A 25,697-nucleotide genomic window follows, 5' to 3' on the forward strand; every position below is an offset into this window, starting at 1 on the left:
AAGCCGAAGCAAAACACAAAAACACCCTAACCCTCATTACCCTTCCTCCTATACCTAGAAAAAAACATATTTTTGTACCGCTGTTTGAACTGGTTCATGCTTGGACATTGCTTGAGCCCCACTCCCAATCTGTTCCACATCCTCACCCCACAGACAGAAATACAGAAACCTTTTAATGTTGTTCGTGCCCACTGATGCTTTAAATTAAATTTCCCCCTCAGACTGCAATCCCCTGATCTGTTAAAAAACATATTTTTAATATTTGCTGGAAGTAAATTGTTTATTGCTTTATACACGATTTGTACTGTTTGAAAATGAACCAAGTCTGTGAATTTTAAGAATTTGGATTGTAAAAATAGTGGATTTGTATGATCTCTATAGCCAGTATTATGAATAATTCTTATAGCTCTTTTCTGCATTACTGATAGTGATTGTGTTGTACCTTTATAAGTATTACCCCATACCTCTGCACAGTACTGTAAATATGGTAAAACCAGTGAGCAGTAAAGAATGCGGAGTGAGTTGTGGTCCAGAATATGTTTCGCTTTGTTTAGAACTGAAATGCTTCTTGACAGTTTACTTTGTATATGTTTTATATGAGTTCCAGTTTATCTTATCATCTATTATCACCCCCAGAAACTTATTTTCATGTACCCTTTCAATATCTACCCCCTTGACTTGTAACTGAACCTGTATGTCTGTATTACAATAGCCAAATAACATGTATTTTGTTTTACTTAAGTTTAATGATAATTTGTTTCTGTCAAACCATATTTTCAATTTTCCCATTTCTATACTGATCCTCCTCAGTAACTCCTGCAAATCCCCCCTGAACAAAAAATGCTTGTGTCATCTACAAATAATACTAATTTTAATATTTTGGAAACATTGACAATATCATTTATATAAATTAGAAACAGTTTTGGACCCAATACTGACCCCTGTGGGACGCCACAAGCATTGTCCACGCATGATGATGTATATTCCCCCAACTTCACAAACTGTTTTCTGTTACTTAAGTAGCTTCTCACCCAGTGCAACACCAACCCCCTAATCCCATACTGTTCAAGTTTACTGATTAATATGTCATGATTGATTGTATCAAAAGCCTTTTTAAGGTCTATAAATATTCCAACTGAATGTAATTTGTGGTCTATGGCATTTGTAATCTCCTTAACTGATTCTATTAATGCAAGTGATGTTGAACTATGTGCTCTGAATCCATATTGACTATCAGTAAGTAATTTATGTTTATTTATGAATTTGTCTAATCTATTATTGAATAACTTTTCTAATAATTTGGAAAATTGTGGAAGCAAAGAAACAGGTCTATAATTTGTGAAGTGGTGTCTATCCCCAGTCTTATACAGCGGCACAACCTTAGCTATTTTCATTTGATTGGGAAATTTACCGGTTTGAAATGATAAGTTACAGATGTATGTTAATGGTTCTACAATCCATTCAATGACCTGTTTTACCACCACATCAATTTCATTTAAATCGGTAGATGTTTTATATTTACAATTATTCACAATGTCTATAATTTCTTTTCCATCCACTGCTGTGAGGAACATTGAACAGGGATTTCTTTCTATGAGATTATTATCCCAATCCTCATGTTGGGAATTGGGAATTTTTTCTGCCAAGCTTGGTCCAATATTTACAAAAAAATTATTAAAACCGTTGACTACCTCATCCTTATTTTCCTTCTTGACATTATTATCAATGAAATACTGAGGGTAACTGTTTTTTATTACCATTTTTGATAATGCTGTTTAATATATCCCATATTCCTTTAATATTGTTTTTGTTATTATATGTTACTATAATATTCCTTCCTACATACCTGTATAATATTAGTTAATCTATTTTTGTATTTCTTATATCTATTTTCTGCCTCTTTAGTCTTTAGTTTTATGAATTCTCTATACAGTGTATTTTTCTTATTACATGCATTTCGTAACCCTTTCGTCATCCATGGTCGATCTTGGATTTTTTGTTTTCTGTAGTCTTGTTTAATTGGACAATTTTTATCATATAATGATGTAAATATTTGTAAAAAAGTTTCATATGCACTATCAACATCACTTTCACTGTATACCTTTTCCCAGTTTTGCTCCTGTAAATCCTTCTTTAGTGTGTTCATGTTTTCCTCTGTCCGCACTCGCCTGTATTTTATTTTCTCCTCTGGCTGATTCCGCCGATGGTTTCTATTATAAACGATGAAAACTGGTAGATGATCACTAATGTCATTGATTAATAATCCACTCACAGTGTTATTCTCAATATCATTGCTGAACATATTATCAATTAAGGTAGCACTATGGGATGTAATTCTGCTTGGCCTGATGATTTTTGGATATAAACTCATACTGTACATTATACTGATAAATTCATCTGTTATTTTATGCTTATTTGGATTGATCAGATCAATATCTAAGTCACCACAAATGAACACAGTTTTTTGATTAGTTTTTGAGAACATTTTTCCCATACAGTCAGTGAATGTTTCAATACTAGATCCTGGTGCTCTATATATACAGCTGACTAATACATTTTTGCTTTTTTCTTCACATATTTCAATAGTTATACATTCTAATAAGTTATCAATCACAGTTGTCATATTGTCTACTATTTTATAATCCATGTTCTTATCCACATACACAGCCACTCCTCCTCCACTCTTATTCTTTCTGTTTACACAATTAAATTCATATCCATCCAGTTCAAAATCCATTCCTTTATCTTCATTGATCCATGTTTCTGATATAGCAATTATGTTAAATATTTTTTTAAATTGACTTAAATATTCTTTAATGTTGTTAAAGTTTGCATATAGACTTCTGCTGTTGAAATGGATTATTGATAATTTGTTATCCGTTTTAATGATCCGATTAAACTGTTCATCTGTATAATAGCAACAACTGTCATTGATATTTGAGAAGAAATTATTGTCCGGGTCTATATCGTGCTCCAAGTCCAGTACATTGTGGTCTGTGTATTTAAATGTTCTCAGTTCTACTTTTCCATGATCAGCAATCCTTTGAGTTATATCCTTCTTAAGACTGAAGTTCCACCTAAGGGGAGTAACCTGTGACGGACTGGAGTCCCACCTGAGGTGAGTAACCTGTGACGGACTGGAGTCCCACCTGGGGGGAATAACCTGTGATGGATTGGAGTCTCTTCTGGGGGGAGTAACCAGTGACAGACTGGAGTCCCACATGAGGGGAGTAACCTGTGACGGACTGGAGTCCCACCTGGTGTGAGTATCCTGTGACGGACTGGAGTCCCACCTGGGGGGAATAACCTGTGATGGACTGGAGTCCCACCTGGGGGTAGTAACCTGTGACGGACTGGAGTCCCACATGAGGGGAGTAACCTGTGACGGACTGGAGTCCCACCTGGGGGTAGTAACCTGTGACGGACTGGAGTCCCACCTGAAGAGGGTCCCAGATTTTAATCTGCTTTACACTATAGAATCCAGAGATAAGAACCGACACCAAATGGTCTTGGGGACTTGCATACTTTTGACTTAAGTCTGAATTAAGTCACATCAACCACATACAGTATTTTGATCGGATCCAGCTGTAAAACAAAGACGATCTTTCGTCACAGCATCTGTCTGTCTGTCGGTTGTTCAAAACCCAAACAAATGGTTTGTCCACATACAGTTATGATCTGATTCAGATCAAACATCTACACAACATTCCTCAGGTTGTCCTCCATCAAAGGTGTGCTCAAGGTCAAAGGTCAGAGGCTATGGTCACTTTCAGCATGGGCCAGTGTCACTGACACTATGCATAATGTGGTAAAACTATCAAATCATAAAGTAAATGTTGACTTTATGCGACCACGTGAAATATGAACAAAGAAAAACCTGAAGTCATTTTTGCAGGATGTCTAATTAAAAGTGTAAATCAGATTGTACCATGTCCAGACTCTGTTTGGGACATCCATCGGGGTTGTAGAGCATCGGGTATCCTCTCCTCAGCACCACGTCCACGCTCTGCCCCATGGGAACCGACTTCAGCATCTCTACCACCTCTTTATGAGAGCGTCCCAACACACAGCTGTCATTGATGTAGACCAGGATGTCTGCTGCAGAGACACCATAACAGAGGCATCAGGACAAGATAGACCAGGACAGATACACTGGGACAACACAAAAACATCAGGACAGACACACCAAGGCAAGACAGATGAGGACAGATGCATCATGACAAGACAGGACAGAGCAGGACATACGCATCATGGCAGGACAGATGCATGAGGACAGGAAAGACCAGGACAGACGCATCAGGACTGACAGAACATTGTGGTTGGGTGGTTCGCGTGTGGACATAAGAAACATCCAGCCAGCACTAAAGAAGAAAAACAACCTCCAGTGGCTGGCAGAAAATAAATAACAATAACCAGCGCTCTGTTCAGTAAAGTGGGTGGTCCTTAAAACTTGATCATGTTCAAGTTTAAACTCTTCTGTGATGGTCTCACATGGGACGTCCAGTTAAAATTTAATGAGAATTCAATCCATTTTGTTCAAGTTATCATGGGAATAAGGAAGTGAGATGAGTGCACAGATTGACACAGCGCGTTTCTGTGTCCTTCTGGCTTACTTTCAGTCCTGTGATGAACCACAAAATAAAACAGATGAGTTGGTTTATATCTTAATCTTCAGGAGCGTTCAAGTTTGTGTTCGGTTTCATCGTTCTCTTTTGTCTGGTTTTGGTCGTCTTTCTTGTCTTGTTAGGACTGTCTCTGCTCTCGTTCCCAGCACTCTCTCCTGTATGTGTCTGTGTCTGTACATGCATGCTGCATTCCAGACTGTTTATCCACACATGCACATGTCCAGGTTTGACAGTGAGTCTGTGTGTGCACGAGATTACTGTTGCTCATGAGAACATAAAGACCAGAGAACCAAGTGGCAACATAATCCTCCACGAAGAGAAGCTAGCACAGACTTAAATCTCAGACCAAATCAGAACCACGGGGTCTCGATTGAAAACCTCATTGACTCAGTACTGCAGTAACAGTGTTTGAAGTATTTGTACTGCCTGCAGGGTTCACAGCACCCAGTGATGCCAAGTCTTTACTCTTTGGAACGTTGAAGCAACCAATTTTCAATTTTTTCAATTTATTTTCATTTACATAGCGCCAAATCACACACAAGTAAGGTCTAACATTACCAACCCCCAGAGCAAGAAAACAGGCCGCAGTGGTTAGAAAAACTCCCTCTGATCATTTGAGGAAGAAACCTCAAGCAGACCAGACTCAAAGGGGTGACCCTCTGCTTGGGCCATGCTACAGACACAATTTGCAAAACAAATTACACAACAAATATACAGGAAATGTTGCCGGTGCACAGGACAGGAGGGTCTCCACCACAAATACCACCCCCATCTCTGGATGGAGCCGCACCTTAAACAGAAAGAGAGAGAAAAAAAAAAACAGAATCAGGCATCAGAAAGACAACAAATACAGTATAATTTGTCAGCATTAATAAATAACAAGAAAACAGAAGAAATACTAAGGTGATCGCTGGCCACTAGCCCTAAGCTTCACTAAAAGACCCAGACTTTAGATAAAGTTGAGGCTGCAGCCCACTCCATTTCCTAATAAAATGAATTAAAAGAGTAAAAAGCATAGAAAGATACTATGCCAGTATGCTAGCCATACAAAAGGGAAAATAAGTGCGTCTTAAGTCTGGACTTGAAAGTCTCCACAGAATATGACTGTTTTATTGAAGTAGGGAGATCATTTTACAAAACAGGGACACGATAAGAGAAGAGAAGAGAGCTCTGTGACCCGCAGACTTTTCATTCACCCTAGGGACACAAAGTAGTCCTGCACACTGAGAACGCAAAGCCTGGGCTGGTACGCAGGGTTTAATTAGGGCAGCTAAGTAGGGAGGTGTCAGTCCGTGAACAATTTTATAGGTTAGTAACAGAACCTTAAAATATGATCTCACAGGGACAGGAAGCCAGTAAAGAGATGCCAAAATGGGTGTAATGTGGTCAAACTTTCTGCTTCATGTCAAAAATCAGGCAGCAGCATTTTGAACCAATTGGAGACCCCTAATGCTGGACTGCAGTAAACCAGAAAATACAGTAGAACATTGCAGTAGTCCAGTCTAGAAGAGAAAAACACATGAATCAGGGTCTCAGCCAGGGTTCTACCTTGGACCATTTTAGTGCTGGGTAACACATGAATCAGTGTCTCAGCATCAGCCATAGACAAGACAGGACGAATCATCGCTATATTTCACAGGTGGAAGAAAGCAGTCCTCGTAATATCTCTAATGTGGAGGTCAAAGGACAACATAGGATCAAAAAGTACCCTTTGTCAGTATGATGTATGACACATGAGCCTAGGCTAAGCATTAGCTGGTAAAATTGATGCTGATGTCTCACTGGACCAAGAACATCATTTCAGTCTTATCAGAGTTTAAAAGGAGGAAGTTGCTAAACATCCAGCTTCTCACTGATGCAAGGCAATCTTCTAAGGATTTTATGTGAACGAGATTACCAGCAGTTTTTGGCATGTATAACTGAGTATCATCAGAATAGCAGTGAAAGGTAATCCCAAAACGCTGCAATATGTGCCCAAGGGGTGCAATATAAAGGGAGAAAAGCAGGGGGCCTAAGAGGGACCCCTGTGGAACCCCAAATTTCATGTCACTAAGGTTAGAGGTAGTGTTACTGTACAAAGCACAGTGAGAAAGACTGGTCAAGTATGACTCCCAGTTATCCCAAAATGATTTTCCAGCCGATCAAGTAGAATATGATGATCCACGGTAGAGTTAGTATTATTGTACAAAATACAGTGAGAACGACTGGTCAGGTATGACGTCAACCATGCAAGGGTACTTCCAATAATCCCAAACTGATTCTTCAGCCTGTCGAGTAGAATATGATGATCCACGGTATCAAACGCAGCACTGAAATCTAACAGCACCAGAACCATAGTGGTGTCCGAATCCATTACAAGCAGATCATTCACCACTTTAGTGAGAGCTGTCTCTGTGGAATGATATTTTCTAAAAGCAGTCTGCAGTGGATCAAAAAGATTATTCTCAGTAAGGTGGTCCACGAGCTGCTGTGAAACCACCTTTTCCAGAATTTTACAGCAAAATGATAGATTTGATATCAGCCTATAATTTGTCAATGCACTAGGGTCAAGATTAGATTTCTTAAATCATGGTTTAATCACTGCAGATTTGAATCATTTAGGAACAGATCCAGAAGTTAATGAGAGATTAATAATTTCCAGCACAGTCGGCCCAAGAGTGGGCCACAGGTCCACAGTTTTGTTGGTATGGGATCAAATAAGCAGGTTGTGCTTTTTGTAGATGTTACGGGTTTTGTCAGCACACCTAGAGAGATACTATCAAATTCTGTAAATCGAGGTAATGCCTCAGTAATGGCACCCACCTCAATAGCAGGGTGTAGTGGCTGGGTTAAGGCATGCTGGGATATGTTTAACCTAATGTCGTCTATTTTCTTCTCAAAGTAATCCAAGAAATCTTGTGCTGTAAAAGGAGAGTGACTTACAGGTGGCTGTCCATGAATAAGTGTTTCCACTGTGTCGAACAAGAACTTTGAGTTATGCTTTTTTTTGTTGATCAAATCAGAGTAATAGGTCCACTTTGTAGCCAGTAGTGCATGCTTATAGTCTAAGATAGCATCACGCCATGTAAGGTAGAATACTTCTAATTTTGAACTACACCATTTCCATTCTAGACCTCTAGCCTTATGGGCTTTTCACACTGAATACTTCAGGCCAATCTGTCAACACTTCCCAATCCGTCAGATGCGTTTCCAACACATCGTGACGTCAAGACACTTCGCGTCAGAAGCGGCAAGGGGGCAGAGATTGCTACGTCGCACTCTGGCTGTTTCCACAACCTGAAAAAAGTTCAGTGATCGCCATCTTGAATTTGCATCACCTGAAACACAAAAAAGCTTTGAAAAACAGCAGTAGAACAATTCTCCCATCACCCTGCTGGGAGAAGCTTTTTTTCAGCTACTTTTTGGAGTGATGCCAACCGAGGGAGGACTGATGACTTGGTGGGATATCGACTGAACCGCAACAGCGGGCAGACCCACACGGACCCTGGACGTTCTCTGCATCCACTGATGATGAGATGGCTCCCGAGACGACGATCTCACCCGTCTGGTCACAAGGTCGAGTCTCTGGCAAATACACACTGTATACTCCAGTCTTAAATGCCACCATGTTCCAATCCATATAGATGCACCTCAGCTGTGAGTCCTGACGAGCCGCAGGTGATCAGGGTGAGGTCCTGATAACCTCAGCAACACAGCCACTCAGTCCCAAATGCAAGCCACCTGGAAGGAAAAACAAATGACAGAAACAAAAAGGCAGCCAGGCCCCCCAGCCATACAACAATCAGGATGGGTTAAATGCAGTAGACACATTTCATTTTGCAGGGAACATGTTCCTTTGTGCATATGACAATAAAATTCTTTTGAATCCTTGAATCCTTTTGCACTGCTGTGAAGGTTTATTGATCGGCTAATGTTAGCTTAGCTTTTGAGCACAGTTGATCTGACGCTTTAATTTGTAAATGGTTCAGTCCTTCCTATTTTTACCAAATAAAGCTACAGCTTTTTTCGGAGACCACAAATTTCAACTTTAAAAAACTTTTTTCTGGCATTTTTTTCCATAGTTTTTTTTTCCCATTTTTTTTTTTTTTTAATAAACTGTTTAGTATATCTTTATATTTAAAGAAATATTTTCATTTGTTCCAATCAGGAACATTTGCTGTGCAGACAACCAAACTTCCATTGATGAGCTGAACACCACGAAGTCCAGTCAAAAGAAAACATCTCTGCTCTTCAAAATAGGACAAAAGTGTCTTCAGCATCACCACCAGAGTTCAAAGCTGCAGAAGAGACCTTTATCTGGTCCCGAGAATCCAGCATAACATCACCTGCTTCTAAATAAAAGGCTTTTTCAACAGCAACTATTTTATTATTTTTTAAAAAGCTGTTTCATTTTATATTTTAACAATAAATGAACGGATCATTAAAAAATGTCCATGAATCAAAGTCAAAAGACATTTGCACAGGTAGAAGCTCTCCACTTATTGCGCTCAAATTCATATTTTCGAAATGACTGTCCTGATAACAACATTAAAGGCAATTACATATTTTGGGAAATTACAAGTTGAAATGACTATAAAAAAATTCATCATGAGGTTTATGTCACAGAAATCCTACTTTACAATCACACTGCAGTCATTGTTAAATTATTTCCTGTTGCATTTATAATAAACATTTGTATTTATTTTGTATTTATTTACAGTGTCTGTTATTCTGGTTGAAATGAGATATAAATAATCTACCAGACTTAAAAAAAGAGTACAAATTTCCATGTTATTTTGTCCGAGGTTCCTTATGTTAAACAAGAAATAATCTAATCTGAAATAACAGGTTTAATTTACAGATGAAAGGTTTCTAAAGAACCATTTATTGATTTATTGAGCTATTTTAATTACAAGTGTTCTAAACTTTTTTTTTAACAGTAGTCAGAAATTCTGTGGTAGCAAACAACAAAAAAAAAAACATTTCCAAGGATTTTTCTTCAGAAAACTGCTCTATAAATGAGCATTCCTGTGACACGTTTGTTTTGTACAGGTCAGTGGTTTCTGCACCAATCCGTTTTGTACAGATTAGTGGTTTCTGCACCAATCCGTTTTGTAGAGATCAGTGGTTTCTGCCACTAGTTTTCTGTGTTTTGGTCTGACGCATCGTTCCTATTGGACAGCACGAAGGTACGTTACAGCTCAGAGCGTCGAAAGTTGGATTGGGTTGAACTTTGACTGCGTCAGCCTGCCGACAAGCGGCGATGCGCTTCCGTCAGAAGCGTCGGTTTAGCTCGGCTTTTGACGCAACGCTTCTGACGCCTCTAAAAAGTAAAGTGTCTGATTGAAAATAATGCTTTTTAGACCGATTTTTGACGCATTTGACACTTCTGACGTGTTCAGTGTGAAAGGCCTTTTATGCTTGAGGTCACGCAAGTAACCACTGAACCAAGGTGACTGTGATTTGGGGGGGAGGGGGGGGCGTGGTTTTAATAAAGGTGTTGCAGTCATGTTGAGTGTAGTTTTGAGCACTGAGTTTAAACTGTCCACAAGACTGTCTACTGATTAGGCATTTTCCAAATGTGAAGCTAAGATATCAGGCATTCTAGCTTTGAATTCAGTCATAGATGAGAAGTTGATGTGTCACTGCAGTGATGAATAAGGTTGTTCCACTAAACACGGCAGCGAAACTGTAAACCTAACAAGTGACTGATCAGAGACCACTGATGCAAAAGGCATTATGGGAAAAGTTGAGATAATTCTGAAAGAGGAGGCTCATTGAGCGTTACCTGTAGGCTGACTGAGGTTTGAACTGACCTGTATTTGATTGGGGTTGAGCATTACCTGTAGACTGACTGAGGTTGGATGTGACCTGTATTTGATGGGGGTTGAGCGTTACTTGTAGACTGACTGAGGTTTGATGTGACCTGTATTTGATGGGGGTTGCGCGTTACCTGTAGATTGACTGAGGTTCGATGTGACCTGTATTTGATGGGGGTTGAGCATTACCTGTAGATTGACTGAGGTTCGATGTGATCTGTATTTGATGGGGGTTGAGCTTTACCTGTGTTCAGTGCTGGTGGACCACCAGGTGTGACACTGTACACCTGCAGAAATTCTCTGGGTCGACTTCCTCCCACAATGTTGAATCCGAATCCTCGAGGTCCTTTAGACAGCCGCGTGTGGATGGAATAACCTTTCAGCTGGCCCGGCTGCTCCGTGAACTCTGGAACTGTGACAGGACAGGAACACGGGCTCATAGGACAAGAAAAGAAGCCTTCATTCTTCGTTGTACAACATACAACGAAATTTGTCCTCTGTGTTTTACCCATCAAATTGCAGGACAATAGAGGGCAGCAGAGAACATGAGACTGGAATGGTTTGGGGACGCAAAGGACAGGAGAGGACCACAGAAGACGGAATATCAGAGCAGAGAAGACGATATTAAAGGTCAGCTGAGTGTAGTGAAGGACAGATGGACAGCCAATCTTTCCAAAGGACAGCAATCAGGAAAGCCATGATCATGAGGGTTGACTAGAACACTGAAGGACAGTAAAGGTCAAGGAAGGACAAAAGAAGGTCATGATGGTAGCAGAAGAGACATGAAAGGATATTAGACAACGGGGGTCAGGACAATAAAGGGGCTGACAGCAGAGGACATTTAGTGGGCAGGAGATGAGGTCATTAAAGGTCAGCAGCAGAGGACAGGACAGACACTGAAGGTGGAAAAAGGATCCACAACTTTCTCTTCACAAAAAAATCTGTGGCAGAGTGAAAATCTTTCTGTGAGACGACACTGCCCCCTGCTGTCTGACACTGAGCAGCTCACCTTATAAACTGAGGGACTTACGTTCTGTGCAGATTGTCTCTTTGTTGTGACTTCGAGGGTCCAGCCAGCTGGTTGTCTTGGAGGTATGACTGACAGGAAACAAACAAAAAAAAAAAAATCATCATTATCAGTGCACTGAACAAGAGCACCACGCACGCAGAACACAAACCTCTGCCAACACAACTTTCTAATTCCGCAAATTCTTACCTTGGAAAAAAATGTCAAGGTCAAAGTCCTGCTAGAAGTCACTCACTCACATTCACCCATATTCAACCGCTCTTCCGGGTTCGGGTCGCGGGGGCAACAGCTCCAGCAGGAGACCCCAGACTTCCCTCTCCCATGCCAAATTGACCACCTCTGACTGGGGGATCCCGCGGTGTTCCCAGGCCAGTGTGGAGATATAATCTTTCCACCTAGTCCTGGATCTTCCCCAGGGTCTCCTCCCAGATGGACGTGCCTGGAACACCTCCCTAGGGAGCCCAGGAGGCATCCTTACCAGATGCTCGAACCACCTCAGCTGGCTCCTTTCAACGTGAAGGAGCAGCGACTCTACTCTGAGCTCCCCACAGATGACTGAACTTCTCACTCTGTCTCTCAGGGAGACACACAAGCCGCCCTCCTAAGGAAGCCCATTTTGTTCGCTTGTAACCGCGATCTAGTTCTTTCGGTCATGACCCAACTCTCATGACCATAGGTGAGAACGAAGATTGACCAGTAGATCGTGAGTGATGAGTGACAATGCAAAAATACCCTCAGCTGTATGAGCATAGTCTTCTTTATAATTTACAGTTGCTTAATGGATATCCCAGTGCAGTGTGTGTGTGTGTGTGTGTATATTATATATATACACAGTGGTGGGCACACTTTTGATAATCCGATAACAGATAATTATCGATGATAATGTTTTCATTATCGGATTATCTTTTCGGATAACTTTAAAAACCATTATCGGACTAATTATCCACTCTATCCTCTGCAGGCAAAGGAGAACTGGTCATTTAAAAAAAAAAAAAAAATTCCTTTAACACCATACTGATACACTGGCAATATCACCCAAGTCATCCAGAGGTATACATTTTTAACTTATGGTTCAAATTTTAACCAAACTCATTTTTCACAAGTTATTTAAAATTACTGTCATGTCTGAAGTTTTATAAAGTAAAAATATCAGATATATGTTTTAGTTTTAAAGTAATGTGCTAATTTTTAAGGTTTTGTGAGCACATGCTGTGCCCAGCAGTGCATTATGGGAAGGATAGGGTAATCTCAGTACGTTCACGACAGGACAAATGCATTTCAGACACTCTGTTCAGGCTCCTCGGACAACAGCATTAAACTCTAGTGCCTAAAACTCTCGTGAATATATTCTCTGGGTTTATAGACGTTGTTACTGTATTTGCGTTTGTTAAATTCCACGCATCTTAAATGTAGCAGACACGGATTATCTGGAATTTTGTTTTGGCAAGTTTTCAAGGCTTCTACTGCCATCTACTGGCCAGTAGTGTTCATGGCAGTATTCCCCCTAAGTACTAAGTGTCTGGGCACCAGGAGATGGCAGTGTTCTATTTTTACAAATAAAAAATGGAATATTTTACAAAAGCACATTTATCTGTAAACACCAACACACGACACATGTCACATTAACGTGTTGGTTTACATAATGAATGACTGAACCAATCGATGTTTAGCAGAGGCACTTTTACCCAGAATCCTTTGCGATCTGTCTGTTGTTTGTTACAAAACCTCAGAATTAGTGCATTATTCAACATTAAAATATATATGTTATATTTTAACTTTGTACAAATGACAGAATTGACATTAATGGAGTTATTCTATCAGTATTCACACCAAACCATATGTCAGCATGCCTTTATTTTCCAAGACCTCCGCCTGACCGGAGCATTGTGATTGGTAGAGAGCTGGCTTTGTAGCTGCTCTCAGGTTGCTTCTGTGCTGTAGCTGTATAGCTTCTAGCAGGAGCAGCATGTTCAAACATACAAGTACTGGCTCATTATTTGGGTCTTTTGTCGCTTTTGATGCTTCCAAAAGCGACCGTGGTGTTAAAACTCAAATTCAGCTTGTTAGTAATTGCAAATGTACCAGAGACAATACTGGAATTCATCGGTTATCTGTAACTTCCGATACATTTTTGGGTGGTTTATTGGTTTAAATTGATCAAACATAACTTTTCAGTTATCTGATTATCTGCTATCGAAGTAAATTTTTTGGTTATCTGTGCCCACCACTCTGTGTGTGTGTGTGTGTGTATATATATATATATATATATATATATATATATATATATATATATATATATATATATATATATAAATTCTTAAGATCCTATTGTCTTGCTTACAATTTGTACATGTTCAATAAAGCCTCTCTGTCAATCAATCAAAAACAATATGTACGAGGTCTCTTAGATAATAAACCGACCCTTTTATTTTTTTTTTTAACTATATGGATTTGAATGACATGCGATTACACCAATCATGCTTGAACCCTCGTGCGCATGCGTGAGTTTTTTCACGCGTGTCGGTGACGTCATTTCCCTGTGGGCAGGCCTTGAGTGAGATGTGGTCCCGCCCTCTCGGCTGAATTCCTTTGTTTCACACGCTGCTCGAGACGGCACGCGTTGCTTTATCAAAAATTTTTCTGGACCTGTGAGGAATATCCGAGTGGACACTATTCGAGAAATTAAGATGGTTTTCTGTGAAAAGTTTAACGGCTGATGAGAGATTATGGGGTGTTTCTGTCGGTGTAAGGACTTCCCACGGAGCGGGACGTCCTGCAGCGCTTCCAGGCGCTGTCGTCGGCCTGTTTCGAGCTTAAAACATCCTAATTTAAGGCTTAATTCACCCAGGACATCGTGAGAGAACAGAGAAGATTCAGAAGAGGCCGGCATGAGGAATTTATGCGGACATTCCACTGTTTAAGGACATTTTTTTAATGAAAGACGTACGCGCAAATTCGCCGAGTCGTTTCCGTGACGACTCGGCAAATCTGTGTGCGCCGCGATAGGAAAAACACCTCCGTGTTGAAAACCATTTGTAGAATTCAGGCGGCTTTTAATGGCTTTCAACAAGTGAGTAACTGAGAAATTGTTTAACAGCTTGGGCATGTTCCAACTTGCCCGTTAAGATTTCCAACGGAGGTGTTTTTCCTGCCGCGACCCCCCGCGGTCGGGTCCAGCCCGACATGCGACTCTGCCCGCACGTTCTTTCATTACAAAATGACCGTTAACAATGGAATGTCCGAATAAACTCCTCATGCCGACTTCTTCTGAAAGTTCTCTGTTCTCTGACGACTTACTGCGTCAACAGAGCCTGAAATGTGGAAGTTTTCAACTTGAAACGGCGAGACGCTGCCGCCTCGAAGCGCCTCGAACCGTCAGGCGCCGTGGGCCGTCCTTAAAGCGACACTACCAGACCAAAATCTCTCATCAGCCGTTAAAATTTTTACCGAAAACCAGCTGAATTTATTGAATGGTGTCCACTCAGTTGTGCCTTACAGTTTTGAAAAAATTTTTATCAAACAAAGCAACAGTCTCTGAGCCATTCCTAAACAATGAAAAAATCGACGAGCGGGTGGACGACTCCTCACTCAAAGACTGCCCACAGGCGAATGACGTAACCGACAGGCGTGAAAAAACTCTCGCATGCCCACGAGGGTTCAAGCATGTCTGATGTAATCACACGTGATTCAAATCCATATGGTTTTTGAAAAAATAATAAGGTCGGATACTTTTCTAATAGACCTCGTATGTTTTAACAGCGTCTGCAGGAGGGCGTGCATGTGAGTGTACGTGAGCTTTTGACAAGAGAGGAAACTATACTCAACAAAAATATAAACGCAACACTTTTGGTTTTGCTCCCATTTTGTATGAGATTAACTCAACGATCTAAAACTTTTTCCACATACACAATATGTATTGCGTGTGTTGCGTTTATATTTTTGTTGAGTGTAGCATTGAGTTAGTGGAAGTTAGCAAGTGTTTATTTCTCAGTAGCTTTTACATAATATATGACACAGAGGTTATATTTACACACAAACAAGTTAGCTAGACCAGCCACTGATGTCATGATGCTGCTCTACTCTGATTGGCTGTCAGCCCCACCCCTCAAAAAACTAAACAACAAAAAAGGAACAGAATGAAACAGAATATGACTATTTACCCTCTTAAAATAGGTCACGGTTAGCCATCTCTGAACATGTCCAACGTCTGTGTCTCAAGAATGTTCCCTGTGAATCTGAAGCCTCTGGCAGTAACAGGACTGGGCTTATGCTGAACACAGACAAATGCAAAGTCTTCACAACACACACACACACACACACACACACACACACACACACACACACACACACACACACACACACACACACACACACACACACACACACACCTTCAACCACCTAGTCCAATTAAGGGTCGCAGGGGGCTGGAGCCTATCCCAGCAGTCACAGCGCGTGAGGCAGGGTACACTCTGAACAGGACGCCAGTCTATCACAGAGCCACAAACATAACAAACAAACATTCACACCCACTCGCACACCTATGGACAATTTAAAGATTCCAATCCACCTAACCTGCATGTCTTTGGACGTGGGAGGAAACCAGAGCACCTGGAGGAGAACATGCAAACTCCAGGTGTATTATGAATGCATCGCACACGTGTTGCGCGTGCACGGCATCTGCATTGCGGTCGTAAAAGAAGCGCACTCAAGCCGTCGGCACTACTCACACCAACAATACAGCCTCTGGAGCATTTGCTGGACTTGGACAAGTTGATCAGTGTTGTCATGCAAGGGTTAACTGTTCATGAGTTTGGGGAGCGGGAGGGGGGGAAGCCGCTCAGGGTGTGAGACGTGTTTTTTTTTGAGAGTGTCACAGAAAACAGACTTCAGCATGAGTTGTGACTAAACAGCAACTCTTGCTTTTGTTGGTGTTAAATAAAAGTCCTGGATTGCAGCAGCTATTACGTCTTTGTGGATTTACACAGCCGGACCGGCACTGACTGGCAGGTATGTCGCTTCTGCCACATATAGTACTTTGGGTTTACGTGACGTGTTTGTTATGCATTCACAGATTGTCCGCAAATCAGCTGCAAAGCAGATGTAATAAAAACCCTTTATTCGTGGCCAATCTGTATGCAGTCGCTACAACTTATTTTAGCTTGTGATGTGGACATGATAGGCACTATATTTGTTTTACACACTGTCCCGGTCTGCTGTCAAGCCGCAAATCCCCGTCAGTTGCGGATATCAGCGGTTAACGGCAGATATACAGCACATAGAGTGAGTATGTATTGTGTATGAATTGAGTATGTATGGAGTATGTAAGGCGGATGTCATCCGCATCCAGATTTTTGAACAGCTCAAAAATCCTGGCTGCGGACATGCATGCCTCTGCAGATGATCACGGGCGTGTTCGGATGACGGCCGACTCATACAGGCATGTTACACAGATATTGCAGATGTTTGGTGAATATGGACCAATTTTGTGCGCAATCCATAAGCAAATCCTCCTAAACGCCAGTGGGACAGGGCCCTTAGAGCGTGCAAATTATCTCCTCGAGCAAGGAAGAAAGTGCTCTGAGTGAGGACCAGCGTGCCACGCCCTCTGCTTGCATATCATGGATTTCTGCTTGGAGGAGGGTTTTGGCACTATGGGGGAGGGAACCAGGGGTCAGTACTGGCTCTGTGATTGGTTGTTTGTGAAAAGCAAGGTCTGATTGACCGCCCTCCTCTCAGACATGGAAGTCTGCTGAAACGACAACTGAGTCTAGGCAGGGGTTTCTTACCTGAAGGAAGGAGGTTTCTCACCTTGGCCCAGACGCCATTGTTTTCTTCTGTGAGGTTGTGGCATAACGGTTTGCGCGCTGGTCACATATTCAGCCTCACTCGCAGCAGCTTTTTCCTCGCTCGGGGAGCAGTTTCCTCTCAGTGTGTGCATGCACTCACAGTTAATATCTACGCATGGTGGCCAAGTGGTTAATGCGCTTGGTTTCAGTGCAGAAGGCTCCAGGTTCAAATCCCACCCCTGCCACATTTCTCCATGTAATGTGGAGTTGCATCAGGAAGGGCATCCAGCGTAAAACCTGTGCCAATTCAACATGCAGATCCACCTTGGATTTGCTGTGGTGACTCCGAGTGCAAACAAGGGAGCAGCCGAAGGGACTTACTTTACCCGTTTTATTGGGAGAGTGGTTTTGGCATCGATCTGACTCCATAAAATGGGCTTTTCAATATTAAATTAAATTATTAAATGTCCACAAAATCCACAATCTAGATCAGATCCAGATCAAACTTTGTCAGGTGATAGTGTCAGTCTGCGCCTCACTTTCAAATATGAGAGTGATCGGGGCACGTTTGATTGAGATATAATGTAAAATATACATTATATGAGGTTTTCAATGTTAAACTTAACTGGCCACAAAATCTGTAATCTGGATCAGATCCACTGTTCTGTCGAGTTGAGCTCCCCGTCATCTAATGACTATATTCTGCTTTCAAGACAGTGTGTACATGCAAGTCTTTACTTTTTAATTGAAAAGACACTTGTTACTGTATTTTTATGTAAAGACAAAATGTACGTGGGTTTTCTTCGGTGGTGGAGCTTATCCCAACGGGTGAGGTGTCCCGTCGAGATGAGCTCCACTGTGCAACTGTGCCTGCGCAACTCACCTCCATCTAAGCCCGATTGGTTCCCCTAACCTCAATCAGTTCCTCACGTCTGATCAGCCAGACAGCAGGAAGTGATAAGAGCGCTAGTCGCTGTCTGATCACAACCGGTGCTTGAAAATTGAGTCAGAGCATTTCATTCATTCACAGCAGCGTTTACCACAGCCATCAGTCGAGTCATCAGCATTCTACTTGCAATGAAAATGATCCACCAAGATAAAAATAAAATAAAGTTAAATTACTCTGTTTCTGACCCGCACCACACCGTGCAGTACCACTCTGAACCACTCGGTGGAAACGGGTCTGTTAGCGTACGCAGGCTAAAACGTCAAGGTGACAGGGCCTTTAGGTTTCCACGAAACTTTATGAAAATTAGTGTGCATAGTGTGGAGCTGATATGTTTCATGCAGAATGTGAATCTGAAATAGTCCAGAAAATTCTGCTATAGTGCAAGACTTCTGGAAGTGTGCAGATCTGTGGTCCAGAAGTATAAAAAATTTCCAAACCTTTCATGCATTTCAGAAAAATTAAATCCTCACTCTAAACCCTTTAAGATAAAGTCATCTGCCTGGTTGCTAGGCAGCTGAGAGGTCTGGTTCAGAACTTTGTTCCAATACTGGATGTATGCAGCACTCTTCCAGAAATGGTAGCCATTTTCAGAAGTTCAAAAAAAACAAACAAAAAAAAAACAAAAACAAAAAGTGGAGTCTGATGGATGCATTAAATTTAGGAGCAGATCCAGAAAAGAGGTGGAGCTAGTTTGGGGGTGGAGTTATATTACTGACCTTGAGTGCACACCTCAGAAGTCATGAGAATTTAAGGTGCAACACTTTAACCCCAAAAGTATATATGTATATATTTTTACTTACTCAATGTAGTACGGTTCTCCTGAATCGCTGAAGGCCACCTCCCAGTTCTCAGGTAGTGGACCTCCTCCTCCTCTTTCTCCTCCTCCTCCTCCTCTTCCTGCTCCTCCTCCATTGTGTGTTCCCTCCCAACTCCCAACTTTAGACTCCCATGATTGGCTGAGAGGCAGGGTCTTGGTCGGGGCTCCAGCCAAACCTACGGACATTAAAACACACAGAAATGCAGCACATCCTGATTTATTTCACATAAAACCTTCAAATCAAACATGAGACCAAAACAAAATAACTTCAAATTCCAAAACATCTTTACGATTCCAAATCACCTGATCTGTTTTTCATTTTGGTATCCAGCTGATGTCTTTTTACTCTTCAGCGGATCTTTAAGTCTTAAAATGCTTTAAATTCATTCATATAAAAATAAAGTGTTAATTGGTATTAAAATGACTTCAATCAGTCTTTAAAAGTCTTAAAAATACTAAGATTTGGGTTTTATTAATGTTTTCCTCTGACATCACAATTAAAAATATCAAAATAAATGGCAATATTAATTATTGTTGTTTGTTTTAAATAATGCTCAGAGCAGAGATGCTTTAAACTTGATGATATAAAGTGTAAATTTGATGAAAACTGGCTTAACAGATGAGATTTTGAGGCGTGGCTTAAACTAGTAACGTGTTCAAAGTTACAATAAATAATATTTGGGAAAATTTGTCCCTCAGCTACTTATGGACCAGGCAATGGGTCAGGATTAGTTGGCGTGTCAGGGTCAGGGGGAGTTTCAGGGTCAGGCGGAGGGTTAAGGGTCAGGGGGAGGGTCAGGATCAGGCGGAGGGTCAGAGTCAGGCGGAGGGTCAGGGCCAGGGGGAGGGTCAGGGTCAGGCGGACGGTTAGGGTCAAGCGGAGGGTTAGGTACAGGGTCAGGTGGAGGGTTAGGGTCAGGGGGGTCAGGGTCAGGCGGAGGGTCAGTGTCAGGTGTAGGGTCAGGGTCAGGCGGAGGGTCAGGTACATGGTCAGGGTCAGGGGGGCCCAGGGTCAGGTAGAGGAAGGAGTCATGTGACTGTGTCAGTCTGTACCGGGCAGCCCACTGTCCTCCTCGCTGTTCTCGCCTTCCTCAACGGCTTTCTCCAGGTTGCTTAATGACTTGCTCCTTGTCCTGAAGTTCCTCAGCAGGTTGCGATGTTCCTGGTATGTGATTGGCGGACTCTCTGGTCCGATGTGGACTGGGCGGGGCGTGCCATAGTAGTTTCCTGTATTTAGGCACAAAGATGGAAGATGTCCAAAGAGTGGATTAAAAAAAAAAAAGAAGCCAAAAACAAAACATGAAAAAAGTAGCCTTCAAAAGTTTAACAAACGCGAAACAGAAGCGTGACGTTGTGAAATATGTCAGTCAGTTCTATTTATTTAATCATATAATGTAAGTCAACCCCACGAGCAACAAACCAACACACCGTCACACCGTTACCGAGGCAATGAGATGGGAGATACTAACTTAAAGTCGGTGTGATTGAAATGAGTACAATTCTGGAAAACAAACTGGAGTTTTGTTGGGATTCCAGCTTGTGTGTGAGTCGTGTTCCTATTTTGGTCTGATTTAATCCCGTCACCACAAGTCTACAGAAGCGGAGAAGGAGCGCGAGAACTGTCAGGTTCCAGGGATTAGAGACACAAAATCCTCTTTTCTTCCTACATGCGGTTCAAGCAATGTTAGCATACACTGTAAAAAGCAAAAAACAAAAATCACCTCAGCCAATGTAACAGTCAACATTTATTTTACTTAATTGAACATTTAGTTACTCAGTGGGTAAACTTTGATTCTTAAAGCGGTGACTGAAAAAACAAAGTTTCATTGTCGTTGAACTGCAGCGATTCCTCTGTTTGTGCAAACCAGAGTGCAACTAGGACTAAAAATAAATACATAAAAACTTAATTACAGTTAAATGTTTTGGGGAAATGTCATCATCAGGAGAGTTTTTCTGTGATGCAACAAAAAGAAATTGTGCCCCCCCCACATACACACACAGTAAAATGCTACGTTAATATACATTAACCACAGAATGACAAAAACACAACTGAGCTTAAACCTACACTGTAAAAATGACCCAAAACTATATTAATATGAAATGCACTGTTAAAAAAACCTATATATCTGATGTATGCTGTAAAAATACACAAATATGAAATATGCAGTAAAAAATAAATTACCCCAAACTATAATAGTGCAGCAGATAGGCAAAATAATTGTGCATTTTGTGATAAAATCATGAAATTTGGTACACATATGTTGTATGGCTGGGGGGCCTGGCTGCCTTTTTGTTTCTGTCTTTTGTTTTTCCTTCCAGGTGGCTTGCATTTGGGACTGAGTGGCTGTGTTGCTGAGGTTATCAGGACCTCACCCTGATCACCTGCGGCTCGTCAGGACTCACAGCTGAGGTGCATCTATATGGATTGGAACATGGTGGCATTTAAGACTGGAGTATACAGTGTGTATTTGCCAGAGACTCGACCTTGTGACCAGACGGGTGAGATTGTCGTCTCGGGAGCCATCTCATCATCAGTGGATGCAGAGAACGTCCAGGGTTTGATGCACGGTCTGTGAAAGAGGAGGGGGTGAGGTCTCACGCTCGTCAGCACACTTCCTGAGGTACGTTAGATTTTGTGACTAACATTTATACAGTCAGTAAATGTGGTGTCCCTCACACCTTATTATATTGAGCTGTATGTTAGTCATGTATCGGCTTCCACTGCAGTGGAGCTTTGTGAACTGGATGTTCCATGCCTGCAGGTTGGGAAGCTGATTAGTAATCAAGCCAGGAAGTGTTTGCTGTTTGTACACCTTTAAGTGTTCTCTCTGTGTGTAGAGTGTGGACTCACATAATGGTTCCTTCTTTCACAGACTCGGTTTGTTGCGGCCACCTGGGGGGTGTCGGCGGGGTCCTTGGGTCCGAACAGCTTCTGGCTCCGGACCGTTAGCGCTGCTGGGAGCGCACCACGCCAGACCGCACTTTCTTTTGTTATTTTTTGTATCACTGTTATGTATTAAATTCAGTTAGCCTTTGTACCGTGCTCTGCTTATTTCATACTGGGTCCTTCAAACGCTGGTCGGTTCTCCGAGCTGCGTCCGACACATAACAGTAGTCTCTGGCCAAACATCACGGACCCAGCGGTAGCAGAGACGGTAACGCGCTGGGAAGGCGGCAGCAGACGTTCAGTAGTTATCCGGATCAGTTGCGGGTGCTCTCCGCCCGGATGGTGCGTGTTTGAGACCCATTACTGAATACTGATTTGTGCTCTCTTGCAGCCGTGTTCCTGTGTTTGTGCCTTATCCGTGGGTCGTGGTGGAGTGTGACTGGCGACGGCTTTGCGTCACGCTCTGACCGGATAAGAGGTTTAAACGGGAGCTGCAAGAGTGTGTCTGTAATGGGTGCACGCGCACGGCGGAGCTCTGTGGCACGGGTCGCTGAGCTTCCTGTGTTACAGTTGTAGCCCCGTTTCCCCGGATAAAGATAACTACTGCGTCTGTTGTATCAGCTCCGGTGTTATTTAGTTGAATCACATTTTTGGTTGTGTGTTGCTCACAGCTGCGCACAGAAAAGCAGCTCGTTTGTTTTCTCTGTCACCAAAGGGGTTTTTTTATTTTTAGCACTCTGGCTCCCTCTGTTGGTGACTGAGTCACATTACCGTCAAGCTCTTAAGTTGGAACAGGTGTGTTCCATTTGTTTGAGCTTGACGGTATAAATCACTTATTTGTTTTGTGTTAGTTCATTTTGTGTGGGTGTTTTTTGAGTTGGTTTTTGTGTGGGATTTTATTTTTTGTTTTTCACTATTTAGTGTCTGGGGTCGTGACCCTGCAGTTCTGCCCCAAAAAAAAAGGACCCGAGCAACCTTATGTCAGTCTGTTAGTCTTTCTTTTTATTTTTATTTTTTTTTTTTCAGTTTCACCTCCCAGGGTTTGATGGGACGGTCCCCTGGGGGGTCATGGGGGGGGGTATTTGGGTTGTTGTTTTTTTTTTCTTTTTTTTTTGTTTTGTTTTTTGTTATGCCCTCTCTTCTCCTCTGGCTCCAGCCGTGTGAGCCGTAGTGTCGGCGTTGCTGGAGTGGTGCAGTGTGGTTATGCTGGGTGTTTCCCAGGTAACCTCTGCACCTGGGGGGGGGGGTGTTTTCCCCCCAGTTTCCGCCCTCAGGGTTTGACTGTGGTGTCCTCTGGGGGGGAAAGGGCTGTGGGTCCATCTAGCCATAGACGGCCGGGGCTGGGTCCGTTGGTCGTGAGGGGAGGCGTCTCCTGGGGTTGACGAGTGGTCCTCTGGGAGGCGCTGGGAGTCCCCGTGGGTGACGTTGGATCCCAGAGGGACCTCGGCTGTGGTTATTACTCCTGGAGCTGGCGGGAAGTCCTCTGGGGGGTGTTGGTCCCTACATGTCGTTTGGGGGGGGGGGGTGTTTTAGCGCTTTTATTTGTAAGCTTAAGTTTGGGGTTTTTCTTTTCTCCTCATCCCGGGGTTTGATAGGACGGTCCCCTGGGGAGGGGGGGGTGGTTTGGTTGTTTGTGTTTGTCTTTTTTGTTTTATGACTAATGACCGCACATGGTTGGATAAAGGCTGACCGCACAGGTTTAAGAACTCCTGGCCACACCTGTGCTAAGTGACTGACTGAAACAAAGGCAAGGATGCAGCCAGAGGAGAGGACATCAACCATTCTATTGGAAGACGAATGCAGATGCGGTTTCCAGCCATGGTCCCTGGAGGGGGGTGTTTCTCCTGGGCCAGGTTTGTGTGGTCGCCGGGAGGCTTCCCGTGAGGGTGGGGTACTGTTGTATGGCTGGGGGGCCTGGCTGCCTGTTTGTTTCTGTCTTTTGTTTTTCCTTCCAGGTGGCTTGCATTTGGGACTGAGTGGCTGTGTTGCTGAGGTTATCAGGACCTCACCCTGATCACCTGCGGCTCGTCAGGACTCACAGCTGAGGTGCATCTATATGGATTGGAACATGGTGGCATTTAAGACTGGAGTATACAGTGTGTATTTGCCAGAGACTCGACCTTGTGACCAGACGGGTGAGATCGTCGTCTCGGGAGCCATCTCATCATCAGTGGATGCAGAGAACGTCCAGGGTTTGATGCACGGTCTGTGAAAGAGGAGGGGGTGAGGTCTCACGCTCGTCAGCACACTTCCTGAGGTACGTTAGATTTTGTGACTAACATTTATACAGTCAGTAAATGTGGTGTCCCTCACACCTTTTTATATTGAGCTGTATGTTAGTCATGTATCGGCTTCCACTGCAGTGGAGCTTTGTGAACTGGATGTTCCATGCCTGCAGGTTGGGAAGCTGATTAGTAATCAAGCCAGGAAGTGTTTGCTGTTTGTACACCTTTAAGTGTTCTCTCTGTGTGTAGAGTGTGGACTCACATAATGGTTCCTTCTTTCACAGACTCGGTTTGTTGCGGCCACCTGGGGGGTGTCGGCGGGGTCCTTGGGTCCGAACAGCTTCTGGCTCCGGACCGTTAGCGCTGCTGGGAGCGCACCACGCCAGACCGCACTTTCTTTTGTTATTTTTTGTATCACTGTTATGTATTAAATTCAGTTAGCCTTTGTACCGTGCTCTGCTTATTTCATACTGGGTCCTTCAAACGCTGGTCGGTTCTCCGAGCTGCGTCCGACACATAACACACATATAGTCAAAGGTATTCCAAGTAAAAGCGGATGTTGGGCCATCTTTAATTTTCAATACACTGGACCCATGGCAGCCAGTTTTCAAAATGAATATTGAAAAAATGTTGTAGTCATATTGAAAACTACACCACATTATTTGTCTGATCATAAGGATTACAGAATGTTTGGACTATCTATGACTGAATGTTCTGGAGTTATGGGGTAAAACAGCAAGAATGGTTACAAAGGTCAATTTCAGTTTGTACGGGGTCAAAAGTTAAAGTTGCTCCAGTTTTGTAAAAAAAACAAAAAACAAAAAAACACACAAGTCATTCAAATTATTGATTGAGTTAATAGGATTAATAAATGGAATAGTTTTGACTGTGTTGAATGTTTGGTTTCCAAAGTAAAGGTCAAACAAGGTCTACGTCCATTGGATTCTATGACGTATGACGTGTTACACCGTAATGTGATAACTAAACATGGCACATATAGTGCAAACTAGTCCTTTTTAGAACCCTGTTAACTCAACCAATAATTTGCATCACTTTTTACCAAAACTGGAGCAACTTAAACTTTATCTTATATGGACCTTATATGTAGACAGCTGTGTGTCTTTCCAAATCATGTCTAATAAACTGAATTTACTCCAGGTGGACAGTAAATAAGCTGTAGAAACATCTCAAGAATGATCAGTGGAAACAGGAAGCACCTGAGCTCAATTTTGAGCTTCATGGTAATAGCTGTGAATACTTATGTAGTTGTGATTTTATATATGTATATATATATATATATATATATATATATATATATATATATATATATATATATATATACACACTGGGGAAAATAAGTATTTGACCCTCTGTCAGTTTTGCAGGGTTTCCCCCGTACAAAGAACGGAGAGGTCTGTAATTTTTATCGTAGGTACACTTCAACTGTGAGAGACAGAATCTAAAAAAAACAAAACAAAAACAAAAAATCCAGTAAATCACATTGTATGATTTGTAAATAATTAATTTGCATTTTATTGCATAAAATAAGTATTTGACCCCCGAGAAAAACAGAGCTTAACAAT

General features: G+C 42.2%; 1 protein-coding gene across 3 annotated transcripts in view; it reads right to left on the reverse strand.

Moving 5' to 3' along the window:
- Positions 1 to 25,697, reverse strand: part of magixa (MAGI family member, X-linked a) — a 118,936-nt gene that overhangs the window by 70,513 nt on the left and 22,726 nt on the right. For all 3 annotated transcript variants that reach the window (XM_034171854.1, XM_034171853.1, XM_034171855.1), the window contains exons 6-10: positions 20,056 to 20,229; positions 18,986 to 19,178; positions 11,454 to 11,521; positions 10,668 to 10,835; positions 3,929 to 4,098 (exon numbers count right to left, since the gene is read on the reverse strand). In XM_034171854.1, the coding sequence (XP_034027745.1) occupies positions 3,929 to 4,098; positions 10,668 to 10,835; positions 11,454 to 11,521; positions 18,986 to 19,178; positions 20,056 to 20,229 (773 nt within the window). The remainder of the gene's footprint in view (positions 1 to 3,928; positions 4,099 to 10,667; positions 10,836 to 11,453; positions 11,522 to 18,985; positions 19,179 to 20,055; positions 20,230 to 25,697) is intronic.

This window comes from Thalassophryne amazonica, chromosome 6, assembly GCF_902500255.1.
Source record: "Thalassophryne amazonica chromosome 6, fThaAma1.1, whole genome shotgun sequence".
Lineage (NCBI taxonomy): Eukaryota > Metazoa > Chordata > Actinopteri > Batrachoidiformes > Batrachoididae > Thalassophryne > Thalassophryne amazonica.